Source organism: Leptinotarsa decemlineata, unplaced genomic scaffold, assembly GCF_025532065.1.
Source record: "Leptinotarsa decemlineata unplaced genomic scaffold, Ldec_3_MD MMD2_tig00026282_RagTag_RagTag, whole genome shotgun sequence".
Taxonomy (NCBI): Eukaryota; Metazoa; Arthropoda; class Insecta; order Coleoptera; family Chrysomelidae; genus Leptinotarsa; species Leptinotarsa decemlineata.
In genome coordinates, this window is record NW_027412668.1 from 20,952,128 (window position 1) to 20,965,860 (window position 13,733).

Below are 13,733 nucleotides of genomic sequence, written 5' to 3' on the forward strand. Positions count from 1 at the left end.
TGTCATCATCCATCCCATCATCAAGCGAAAAATGGCCAACTCCCGCCAAAACGGTCATCTTCCACGGAACCAGTGGAGCGGAAAATGGAAAGCGTGAAAGTGAAAGTGAAAGTACTCGTGAAAGTGAAAGTACTCGAACGACCTATAAATAGTCATTTCTCGGAAGAATCAGTCCAGTCATCACCCGAAAACGATTGTAGATACTATGAATCGAAAGGTCGTGAACTAACGTGACTTGGAATCTCTCCACTTTTTATTTTCTTCAAATTTCTTTATTTTTATTTATTCAATTGTTCTATTTTCACTTGTATTTTATTTCACTATTATTTCATTTCAGGTTTATTTTGGTTAATATAATTGTTATTTTCAGCTATTCATTTTCAATTATTCTGTTTTAGTTGTTTCAGGGATTTCAAATCATTTTATATAGTAGACAATGGAAGTCCGAACTAGTGAAATTCATCATGAAACATTGTCGATCACCTTCAAACATTTTCAGACCTGATCAAATACAAAAGTCTCAAGAAACTAGTAACGAACGAATTCAATAACATCACGATAAGTGATGTTGATGTCTCTCAATAATGAAATATACTCAAACAGTTCTATATTGATAATACCTACCTTGGGACATGGGAGATACCATGTGCAGTACAGGACACCAACTTCCGGAACTGTGTCCAAAAAAAGTGACGGAATTGGGATCACCTCCGAAATGTTCGATATTATTTTTAACCCATTTGAGTGCTACCACTTGATCTTTAAATCCATTATTACCCGGAGCGAATTTATCTCCAGTACTCAGAAAGCCTGAAATATTTTGTTGTCAAGTGAAATAAATCTATGTGTTAGAGTGTACTCTTTCCAATAACCATGTAATATTCAGTCATATACTAGATACGAACCGAAAAAACCCATATAATTAATCGATATAATATTACAAATATTGAAAATCAATTATTGGAAACAAATGTATTCTGATATCACACCATGGACAACCGAATTCAGTGATAATTTTTCAGAAAAGTTTTCTAGGACTATAAAGGTTACAGCGTATAATACTGGTTTTCAGCTACTTCAGGTGGTCATATATCTCGAGTTTATCTCCGATGACTGGGTGCTAATTACTGTAACTGGAGTAGGTAACTGGGCTTGTTTCATGCTATGGAAAATGATACTGGTTTACTTGTAGACTGATCGAGTTAGGAGTATATTATACTTATCAAGCCTAATCGGTCCCAAAATCTCTTTATATTTGCAGAAAAAAGAATAATTCGAAAAGCAAGAATTTAAATCTGTTGACCAATAAAATTGATCGTGACCAGAGCGGAGTTGTCAAGTGTATTGGTTTTTAATATCCAATCACAGATCTCTTGATCCAATTTGACAGACGCCATTTTTATTGTTATTGTTGTGAACTCGGTGTGAATACAACTGTTAGAATTATGTAATTACAGAACGTTTTTTTGTGAAAGGTAATTCTCGCCGGGTATCTATTTTGCTGCATACTCCGTGTCATCAAATATGTAACAATAATAATAACAATTAATTTTTCCCCAAAAAACATTCAAAAATCACTTCAAAATCTATTTGATTGTGAAATTATAAAACAACATTCCGAAAAATATTTTTCCAGGTTATTTTTGGATTGATATGTTCTGGAGTAATTCTACATTTCACTGTACATATTTTTGCTTCTCTTTCCATCCTTCGATAAAAGACAAAGTCTGAAATGAATGTCATATAAATAAAAGGGACCTACTAAATATACCACCTACCGTTTCAATTTTTCATTCTTCATTTCGGTACCAAAGTATTGCAAATTTTTCAAGTAAGATTCATCGATCATTTCAAAATCGACTCTTGGTAAGTTGTCGGAGTCAGCTTTAACAAAACTAGGCTCAACATTTATTTTGAACTTATTTTAACAAAAATACGAAGTTATGTGTGGAAACCATTTACATTAGAAAGAGCACATTGTCGCATACACTACAGAGGGCGCTGGCTGAGTGGATGACAACATGGCCAATATACTAGTAACGTTGAATTTCTAATTTTTTGGTGGGTGGCATGAATACATAATTGATTTATTTTATTAGAGTTCATGAGCATTCGAAAACCATTTGAAAATACAGCTCGTTTAATTCTAATTAGAATCATATTTAGATATAACTTGTACTATATCAGTTATTCGTGGATTCGAGCGATCTTATTGTATATTTAATTGTTCGTTGGCTTTATTCTCAAAAAATGAATTAATAATAACAGAAAATTTTAATTGATCATTCGGAAAATGGAGTACCCATATCACAATTTATTGGTTTATTCGGAATTGAAAATGTATGTCATATCGGATCCATTTTGCTTGTTTTTGCAATATTGAGTTTCAACTTTTTCTTAACTGACAGCTCGCATAGGAACAATTCGGTTTTTCATCGTTTTTCATCGGTTTTTCATGTTTTGAAAGTGTTTAGAGATTAATTTGAATATCAGTATGATACATTCTGATTCTGATACATGCTGATTTTAATTGTGCGGAAAGCACAAGAAAACAGAAAGCGCATTGGTTTATAAGTCAGTTATTGAATTTGATAACAGAGTTTTCTATTTCAACTTCAACTATTCTCCAAAAAAGTATTATTTGGAGTTAATCCTGTTACTGAAAGTATGAAACAAAATTAATTGAATTTTATCATATGATTAATGGTATTTCTCAGAAGTTTTTTGTTAGATCAGTTTGAGTACAATCAATTCTGTCTATACTCGACCTCATTCAACCTTCCTCTTAAGTTTTGGAAGATTCAACAGATTACCCAAGCGAACCTATAAAGCTTGAATTCAGTAGCTATATTAGAAAGAGGTATGTATGTAGGATATCGTTTTTTTTTTGTAATAAATTGCAGTTGTACAGATTGAGGATTGTAGAATAAATTGAATATTTGATGTGATTCTTCAATCGAGTTTGCTATATTTTTGGATTTTCATAACTGTATATTATTAAATAATGCATAAAATCATATTTTAGGTGAATATTTTGTGATCTATCGACTTTGTGTACTGATTTTAGATACAGAACTTATTTGCAAACATGATTTTCGTGTACATTCTATTCCATGTGGAGAATTGTTCATTAATTGAAACGTAACGGGTTCATATACACTTCCATAATTGAATTAATTATTATAGGCTTCGTAAATTTTACGATTTGGCAATGTTGATTATTTTTATTGTTCCCATTGGTCAATGGAACAAGAAGCGGGAATAGGGGCGTGACGTCATCATCCTTCCACATTTGATTTTTAATAATTAATTACGGGAAAACTACGGTACTTAGAGAGATGGAACAAAATGCACTATTTTTCAATTCAAAATTTCTATCAAGTGAACTATAAACAAAAATCATGAAACAAGCCCATTGTCAATAACATTCATTGACCCTTCTCCACCTGCCGTCTTGATGTTCATTATTTTTGAACTTTGAGGTTCATAGCTTGTTCTTTTCTGTTGAAATTACCCGTGAGTTTCTAATATTCTATTGCCTCCGGTGTCAGTCGGCAATAGTATCCCTGATTGGGGGCAATAAATTTCATGTTCTCATGGATCTTTTGTGAACATGGCTGAAGGAGCATGAAAAAAAACTTCAGACTTGGCCAAACGGACAAGTCAGATGTGGCGGAACTCACACTCAGTGAAGGAAACCACAGGATTCTGTTTGAAAATAGGAAACTCATTGCCCCCAACCACGGATACCATAAACGACTCGTACGGGAGGCAGTAGAGAAAAAAAAATCAACAAAACCTCTGGAATTTAAATTGAAAGGGATTTATTTTCAAGGGAGGTTAATTTTTTAGCCTTTCTACTACTTGTTTCGAAACAAAAAATGTGGGAATCTTCCAAAGAAAGTGTTATGAGAAGTACTGTTTGCAATTTCCAAATAGAATTTGTATGTACTTACCTAGAGAGGCTAGTCTGTGGTTCAAAATTACTAGAACTATATCCTGATCCATGAAATAATTAGGGCCCACTTGTGTACTAACAGCTCCATTGATGAAAAAACTACCACCAGGAATGTGAACAATTACGGGTCGTTTGGGATTGTTGAAAAAAGTTGGAAGCTGAAAAAACAGATGTTTTTGAGCGACTGCCAAAATGTGTTCATCATATCAAAACCTTTTCTGATGTTGACCATTATTGAGGTTTTCTCTAAAATTACTCCTCACAAGAGTAAATGAATTTCATATACGATTCGGCAACCTGATAAGATTCGATTCTCCAAAGATGTTCGAATGATTAGAAAGATAGATCTGTTTAAAAATCTGTTTTTCCGTTAACTAGCTGTCGCACCACTACGAATGACAGCCCTGAGAAGTTGAAACTTGGGTGAGCTAAGGATTAACGAGGTCTTACCTTTTAACGTGTGATTCCTAACACGGATTGAACGATAGCTAGTAAAGATCGATCGTTCAGACTAGGTCTTGAACCACCTACCAACACGGCAGTCAATTCGAGTGAGTGAACAAAGTACCCACGTCGAACCGCCTGGCTACCAACCGACGATAGCTGGTTAGATATATTATGATCTTCATTTTCTATTTCAATGTTTTCACAACAATATGCACAAATCAATCAGAACATGGGAAAATGCCCTTGGACAGGGCACCGAAATAAACTCTAGCATCATTTTGAAAAATTTCTGGAGGGGCTCGAAAAAATTGCAGGAGTTATAAACAATTCAGTAAAAAAAGAGGGTTTGGTTTTCTTAAATATCTCGGAAAATATTAAAGATATCCGAAATTTTAAAAAGATCCTTGAAGAGAAGGAAATTTATAAAAAAAAAGTACTACCTCCAGGAACTCTATCACCAATATTTATAATTTTAATTCAGAGGCGAAAATAGCGCTAAAAGCGGGCGATGGGCGTTCCGCATGTGCTGACCGATACGGACCTTTCAACAATAAAAATTATTTCAACCCATTGAATATCATTATTTAGAAATAGAAAAAAAAAGCACATACCTTCTAAATATTTGAATTTGAAAATCCATTGAAAAAATGTTTTCCGTGATCATTTCATTAGATATACTTTAGTCAATTAACCAATTTTTACAAGTTTTAAATTTACATTAAAACCATGAAAATTCTTGAACTAAATACCTCAATTTTTTTTCACTACTTGGAGCTCTTCTTGTTATTAATAACCAAAGACGTTAAAAAGTGGAATATTCAATTAAAGCGACGAAAAAAATTATTTTTCCCTAAATATCTAAATTTATTCGTATTCTCATTATTTACAGTTACATAAAAATGATTTTCGATAATTTTCAGCACTATTTGTTCAAAAAAGTGTTATAAACAAATGTATTGAAGTTTTTTGAAAACGAAATCATTCCTTAAAAAAATGTTTTTGCTTAAAAACGCATTTGTGAACCAACAATTTTTTTTTACTGATTATGAATATTAGGGAACAATTTTTTTTTCAAAACATAATTTGTATTTCTCTTTTACATTCTGAGAAAAAACTTTATTTTTAATTTATATTTTCATTATTTATTCCATAAACAATTTATTTTAAACAAATTAATCATTAAGATTTTTTTAATACTACCACTTTTTGTGTAAAAATAGAGAAATATTGAAAAATTTGTAAAAAATAAGAGAGTAAGTATTCAATGTTTGAGGTTTGAATGAAGATGTTTTCAATCCAGGAAACTTTCATTCGAAGCAGACACAACTAATTTATTGAATTGGAGCTTTTCTGAATAATATTTATTCGAATTCAAATTGTTTGCAGCAATGAGAAATGGAATGTATGTATGGAATGTATTTCAGTGTATTGGTATGTATAAGTAAGTGAACTTTTGTCCAATTTCTTCATCGAAAAGTATGAATGTATTTATTTCCCTATAACTGTATAATGAATTGAAAGGGGTATAGTTTTATAAGAGATTTAGTTTTGGAAAAGATAGGTTTTAGGTTTCTACTTCTTCTTTATTCCAAAGGAAGGTAGAGAGCTATCGAATTCAAAAACTTTCCACTATATAAAGATGTGTAGATCATGCAGAAAAGTAACTTTCAGACACAAAATGTATTATTCAATGTTCATATAAAAGTAGATGTTCCGAAAGTATTTAATTTCGTGCAATTCAATGTTTATATGAATTTATTGCTTTCTTTCTTCCTTCGGAAAATTCCCACATGCCTACGTGGTCGTGTTATATGTAGCCTGGGAATTCTAGGTCTTCTAACTGGTCCGCAAATGTGCGGTTGGCTTCTGTTGTTGACTCCGTGCGTATGTGTTGTTTCCTGCTTTCGGCAAACAAGTATTGCTCATCTTTACACTTGGCTGCACCGCGCTTGTGAGGCCAATAGCCAGAAACACGTGTCCGCGGTTTGCCCCCCTTTTTTGAAGTATTGTGTCCACGAATTGTTTCTTTTTTGATATATATCACACGTTGAAAGGTAAGACCTCGTTGGTCCTTAGCTCGCACAAGTTTCTCAACTTCTGAGAGTTGTCGTTCGTATGGGGGCGACAGATGATTAACGGAAAAACAGATTTGAAACAGATGTATATATATATTATTTCAATTTTGTATCACTATCAACTGAAAAATTATTTGTAAACTTATCATTGAATTCTATACATAAATTCCTGAAATCAACTTCTAAGTGGCCTTATTACCAAAAATCGACTAGAGCGCCAAGTATGATCACAGATTTGTAATCAACTAACAACATGCGATCGTGAATCGAAGGCGTCATTTTACAAGTTCCTGAAATCAACTTTTGAGTGACCGTATCTCCGAAAATCGACTAGACCGTAAAGTTTTCATCACAGATTTGTGATCTACTGACAAAATTCGTGGACTAACTCAAACTGAAAAATCGAACATTTACCAAATACTCTACATGTGATAATATAGATTCACTCAGAAAATATTGTTATTCTGAATCATACAATGAATCAGTTGATTCTTCGTTTCGTTGGGCATTGTGTTCGTAAATATTTTGCTAGGAGAATCCTCACTTGTTTACTTTGTAGTAAATTTTCAAGAGGTAGCAAAAACTTATGTGAATTTCTGAAACTTGAATCATCTGAAAATGGATCTTTTAACAGGTGATGATCGACTGTATTGCCTAACATGCGCCAAACTAACTGACTGAGTATAACTGAGGTACCAGTCAATCTAATATAATAACACTGATGATCTTCAAACATTACTCAACCTCTGACGGAAGTACCAAACTCTTACGAAGGTTCGAAATAGATGGACACTTCAATCTAGCAGATCACTATTATAATCTTCATGCAGTCATTGTTCACTGTGGTTTTGGCGTTGAATATGGTCATTATTACGCCGTGGTCAAAGACTAATCGGTCACTAAGTGTTCTGGCCTCTTGTCTGAGGTTCTGGCGATGTGTTGAGCTTCTGAAAGCACCCTACATTTTGTTTTACGAGAGAGAGGACATTGGTAGATCAAGATCTTCAGATGATGTAGTGCTGCAGGTTTTTCCGGGTTTTCCTGCAGCTCAAAAAGCAAATGCGCCACTGGAATCAATGAAGTCACCCCGGAGCGCCAAATAATTTTTGTTTTTTTATAATTTCATGATTTGAATTTTAGAAGTGTTATCACATCATTATCTCATTATTATTTTCCTACTAATGAACCACAGATTCAACCTACCTTGGTAGTATAAACATTCAAAGTGAGACAATCCTCAGAAGAGTTTCCGTAAATCTTTGGCTGCGGGCACAGTGGACCATCTTTGGTCGCATCGTATACTCCTTCCCATTTGTCAACAGGCTGTGGCGGCTGGAAAGGAAAACACTGAAGATTAAAGTTTAGTCTTCCTATTGAAGTTTATCACTTGTTGATTGAAATACGTGTCGAGATGTTGAAAATAACGGTTCAGTGTTGGGACTGAACTTCAGTAATATTCAGCATGCAACCAAAAATGAATGCCGGAAATCAACGATACTTCTTTCGAGCAAACATAAGACAATTGATTATTCATTTCTCACAAAGAATACTTCTGGTATTTCCAATAGTGCAAATTCCGAACTAAAAAATATTCATGAGATGTTTTGTTGATTAGTTAATTTGAATATCAAGTTTTGAAATCCTCATTTACATTTTCTTGTTTACTTCTGAAATGTCGCGACATTCTTGTTTCCATTGACACTGAATTTTTCAACCTCAACACTAATCATACCATGTGTGCATTTATAATTTTTTTAAATGAATAGTATAGCCTAAACTGGTTCTATTTCACGTAAACAATATCAATATAATGGATATTGAGCCATACCTTCCTTTTTCTTGACACATGAATTATCTCTTGATTCCTTCATTACTGACTGATATATTGTACTTTATGGAGGTTGCCTTAATGGCCATATTATGATTGCACTGATGTACACTTCGAAGTAGAAATGGGTTAATTGAGGCTAAGCCTATGGCGAGAAGCGCTTACTGCGCAACCTCTGCCGCAGGCAGCCAGTAATGTAATTGTGTTTAATAAACCCTACAAATACAAAAACACAGAGTCATATGCTACAAATGTAATACGCATATACGAAGATGGTTCAAAAACCAAAGAAGGCTCAGAATGTGGGGTTTACTCCAGATCACTAAGCCTAAGGATTAAGTGGGGTATGGGAAAAAATACCAACGTTGTTCAAACAGAACTGGCTGGTATATCAATCGCCACAAAGTAACCAGGAAAGGAATTTCTGGCAAAAACATAACAATCTGCACTGATAGTAGACAAGCCATATTAACAGACAACGTGTTACCTCAGGGCTAGTACTACTAGAGTGCCACCAAGATTCAGCCAAAGCCTCGGTAGATAGTAACATTATCCTGAGGTGGATTGAAGGGAACGACAGTAGTAAAGGTAATCGCATTGCCGACTCTTTAGCCAAGGAAGTGGCTGGACTAAGAATTTCAGGACCCAGTGACATCTACAGCCTGAAGACTTCGACTATTGCGAAACTAGCCAAATTTCACACCCATACTCAATCTCTGAAGAAATGGGATGGAATCAAAGAATGCAGTAGTGAAATGGTTCACCCTGAGCGACCCTCGGAAGCTGGCGCCAAAGAAATATCTGGCGGTGATCAGGAAAAACTTACGCCTAACAGTAGGATTTCTAACTGGCCACTTTCAATTGAGGAAACACCTCCATATTATGGGGCTAGTGGATAAACCTCTATGCAGGATGTGTGAACAGAAAGATGAAAATAACGATTTCATTAAACAAAAATCTGATATTACAAAGAAATAACATACAAGTAACAACCAAAAAGTTATTATAAGCTGAAAGTAAAAAAATTTAAAAATATTATTAACAAGAAATGTAACAAAAAATTGAAAGATTCCAAACCAAGTTATGTCAAGAAGTTTCGATTGTTAGTATCCACAATCGTCTTCGGGTGATAACAGTTATCACACGAAGGCGTATTGCGTATTACGGTTTTGTGAACTGTTCTGTGAAAATTTTAAAATGAAGTGTTAACTCATAGCTCAAAAAATATCCTGATAAAATCTCAGTCGATACAAGCACTTTTATCCAATTCTACTCGAATTCGCAAAAATTCATCAGATGATAATTCACCTACAAACTTTTCTTATATATCAATAGCATATCTTGAAAATGAATGTATCCCAAACAATATCAAAATTATGGGGGATTTGAAAATTGAATTGAAAAATGAAACGGATTTGTAACATTTCTTATAACAATTGCTATCTGAATTATATCGACATGGACCTGTTTTGTTTCTTATAAATTTCAATTCTTTTGCTACAGTAAATCAATTTGGTTGATTACAAATGTTTTCTGACGACACCACTTCAATTCACAATGGAAATATAGTACAAACATTCAAAATTAATATTTTAAAAGACCTTGATAAAATATTTTCATGGCTTCAATGCCATGAAATATCACAAAATTTTCAAAAATATATCTATACCTTCATATCAAAAAGCTCTTCATCAATTGATTCGAGAGATTCAATCGAATTCCATAATGGCAATATCAAATCTCTTTGTACTGAATTTCTTGGTCTTTAAAACAATAAGAAGTGAAATTTCATTGAAAATAAGAAATGTTGTACCCCTGAAATAACTTAAAATATATTCCAAAATTCAAGATCTATCATCATTATGGGGAATGGCAACAAACTCTTATTGAAACCAAAAAAAAAGTTCAGAACAGAAGTATAAAGTGTATTGTCAAGTAAAACTACAAGGAGCCTACACTCAACTTTCATAAACTGAAAAATTATTGGATTTGTGATCCATACATAAATTCAAATTATGTACCTTCATTCATTTGGTCATTTCAAAATCAATGGTGACCAACACAACAATTCGACAAGATATTCAGGCAATCTAAAATCAGTGAAAATGAAAACAAATATTGGGCAAAATTCGATTCATCATAAAGGTATCAAGTTTTATAATGAGCTACCAATAAACAAAAATTCCGAATTGAAAAAAAAACGTTTGGAAATTTGAATACTGAATCAAAGGATGAAAGACATCTGTTACATTCCTTGTAATTAATGCAATTTGAAAAATACTCGTATCCACACAACGTCCATGATTCCTAATAATGATTTAACCAAAAGGAATATAAAACCACAACACTAATAGAACATAAACCAAATTTTACTAATATTATATTTACACAAACAGAAAAAAGCAGGATTCAAAACATCATTGCTAAAAATAGTTGTGATTAATTTGGTTCTATTTGAATACCAAAAACTCACCTGAAATCTCAAGTCATTTATAGGCGGTTTTGCATAACGAATTCCTCTGAAAGAATAAATAGTCTTTCCTAATCTAGACTTCAATGTGCTGCCTTTTATTTGTCCGAGTGTTATCGTTACTATAGGATTCTCATCACAATAAACTTTGACATTCAAATTGATAAAAGCGAAGAGTAACAGAACTGTTATTCGTTTCATTTTAGAAGACACTGCAAAAAGCACACTTCCAAATGCCCAAAATTAATAACAAAATATTGCCTTCATATTGAATATTTGTGATATTCCTTTATCAGTCCCTTCCTTTTTCTGATTGGAAATTCAAATGATGCATGCGGTTTGAATTCTTAATATTAACGATACGCTACTTGGAACCACGTAATTGGTTTAAACAATATTTTTCATTCTGAGAAAATATTCATACCTTATCAATTGAAAAGGCGAAACAACATAACGAAGATAACAAATAAAGTCTGCTCCAAGCATGGTATTGTCCTGAAAACATATTTTCCTGTTTTATGAATAAGAATCGAACCGATGACAAACCCATCCGGAATCAACTGCTTCATGAAATTTTTGGCTTCATGGAGGCCAAAAAAATAATGGTATTGCCTCCATTGGAACAGTAATTCTCGAAAGTCGAAATTCGTGCATACTTTGAATCAACGCGGTCGTATACAGTGAGTCAATGGACTGAACCATCAACCACATGAAATACCAGTTAGTCCATTAAGAAGTTACATTTGGAGTTGCTTTCTGAAGAGGACACTATTTCATTTTTTTGATATGTATATGGTTTTAGTATGAGCTTAGATCGTATCTCTTGTTTCTCGGCCGCCATGTTGGAAAAAGAGGTGCAAAGGGTTTTAGCGCTGTATCTCGAAAACTAGCAAGCTCATAGAAACTTTTATGGAACATCATTTGTAACAAATTACCTGAACATTTTTGAACACATTTTCTTTTGGGCGTTATAACTTTTTTTCTGGTCACTTTACAAGACATTAGCGCAAGTTCATAGACAGTTTTTCAACGAATAATTTCCAAGTTGTGGAATTGGCCGCGGTGGTAGTACGCCCGACTCACGATCGGAAGACCGTGGGTTCGATTCCCGCCTCGACCAGATATTTTTCTCGAGAGAATTTATCTGGTGGAAGCTGAGATGATTTTGCAACCGTGTTAGGAATCACACGTTAAAAGGTAAGACCTCGTTGGTCCTTAGCTCGCACAAGTTACTCAACTTCTGAGAGTTGTCGTTCGTATGGGAGCGACAGCTGATTAACGGAAAAAACATATTTTTAACAGATTTCAAACTACAAGTTTGTTCAATTCCGTTGATTTATCAGGGTAGAATCTGGAGGCGGGTTTTTTATGAGGCATTCCCAGTAGACCTCTTTCTACTGTTTCCAATTGAGGCGTTGTTCATGGGTGAATTTCACAACTGTTGTTGTGCAAAAACATCAATTGCAAAAATAAGTACACGTGATGAAGAAATCAGAAAATATGTATCATTAACATATGAACATGAGTTTCGATTACAGTTACCGATTTTGTTTGAAAATTAATTTTCTGAATGTATCTGCAAACTCGTCGAAACCACTAAAATTCGCGTAGCTACTGCGTCAAATATTGAAATGTGAAATGAAGTGGCAAGTGTGATAATATACTAACACAGGAGTTTTCACTTATGACTTCAAATCACAATTAGAGCAAGTTACTCTTATAAAAATATAACATACATAAAAAACCGAGTAGACAGGGCTAGTCCGGCAGATAGTTGGTTTACAGATGGATCAAAAACACCTTCAGGTTCTGGTGCAAGTGTTTTTAGTCGCAGTCCCAGGACAGAGGTATCAACCTGCATTGGGACCTGTGCGACTGTATTTCAAGCGGAAATTTATGTTACTGAATTATATGCGGAGAGATTGGGAGAACTCAACCTTATTCACCGGGCAGTCAAGCGGCGTTGGAAGCTCTTGGCTCCTACCGAGCAACGTCCAAATTGCTAGCAACTTGCCAAAAACGACTCTCCCCAATAGAAATACTCAACAAAGTGTCTCTTGTCTGGATTCCTGGTCATACTGGCCTGAAAGGTAATGAGGATGCTGACTTCCTTGCAAAAGAGGGCGCTGTAAGCAGCTTCATTGGATCGGAACCTGTCATTGGCATCGCTTTAGGCTTTGCCAAACAAACATTGAACACCTGGATGGCAAGAATATTCATAGGCTTCTGGCAAAATCTTCCAGGATTAGCTCACATCGAAGCGTTCATTCACCCATCGAAGCTTGAAACCAAACAGTCGTTGGACTACAGTAGGGATGAACTACGATGTCTAACTGGCCATCTCACAGGACGCTGTCATTTGAATCATCATATGCAGAGACTCGGACTGTCGGAAGAAAATGTGTCAGGTTTTTAAAGTTTGGCAAAGCCACACTCTTACCATCTGACCTGAAATATTACTCACCATATAAAATAATCAGCTTCGTTAAGAAGCTGGATTCCTATGGTCGAGTGTGAATAGGTGTGAGCCACAATAAACGGCGGTGGAGGATCGAATAGACCCATTCACTTTCGACCTAACCTGACCTATATAAAAAAATCTATTGTTTCAAATAAAGTACCGTAGAAAAAAAAATCTACGTATGTTACTTCAGGTCACATTTTGCGTATACGGTTAGTTTGGATGATAATACATGCTCAGCTAAGAGACGTAATTTTACATACATAATGGCGGTCCGCCAAAGAGGAAGAACTATTTATTTTTTATGTGCTCTCATAATATAGATATCAAATGGAAATATTTGCTGTGAAAAGAGAAAATAATATGACGTCACCCTAAATCTCATAAAAACGGACCGACCAAGATGGCGGCTTAGTTATTTTTTATGCACTCCTGTATGCAAATAAACGAACAAACTCATTCTAAATTCAAGATGACGGATCGCCCAAATAGTT

General features: G+C 34.3%; 1 protein-coding gene across 1 annotated transcript in view; it reads right to left on the reverse strand.

Moving 5' to 3' along the window:
• Positions 1-11,089, reverse strand: part of LOC111509267 (juvenile hormone esterase) — a 28,139-nt gene extending 17,050 nt beyond the window's left edge. Inside the window, exons 1-4 of the mRNA XM_074180024.1 lie at positions 10,782-11,089; positions 7,684-7,812; positions 3,957-4,116; positions 625-810 (exon numbers count right to left, since the gene is read on the reverse strand). Coding sequence (XP_074036125.1) covers positions 625-810; positions 3,957-4,116; positions 7,684-7,812; positions 10,782-10,979 — 673 coding nt within the window. The 5' untranslated portion in view covers positions 10,980-11,089. The remainder of the gene's footprint in view (positions 1-624; positions 811-3,956; positions 4,117-7,683; positions 7,813-10,781) is intronic.
• Between the last annotated feature and the right edge of the window lie 2,644 nt (positions 11,090-13,733).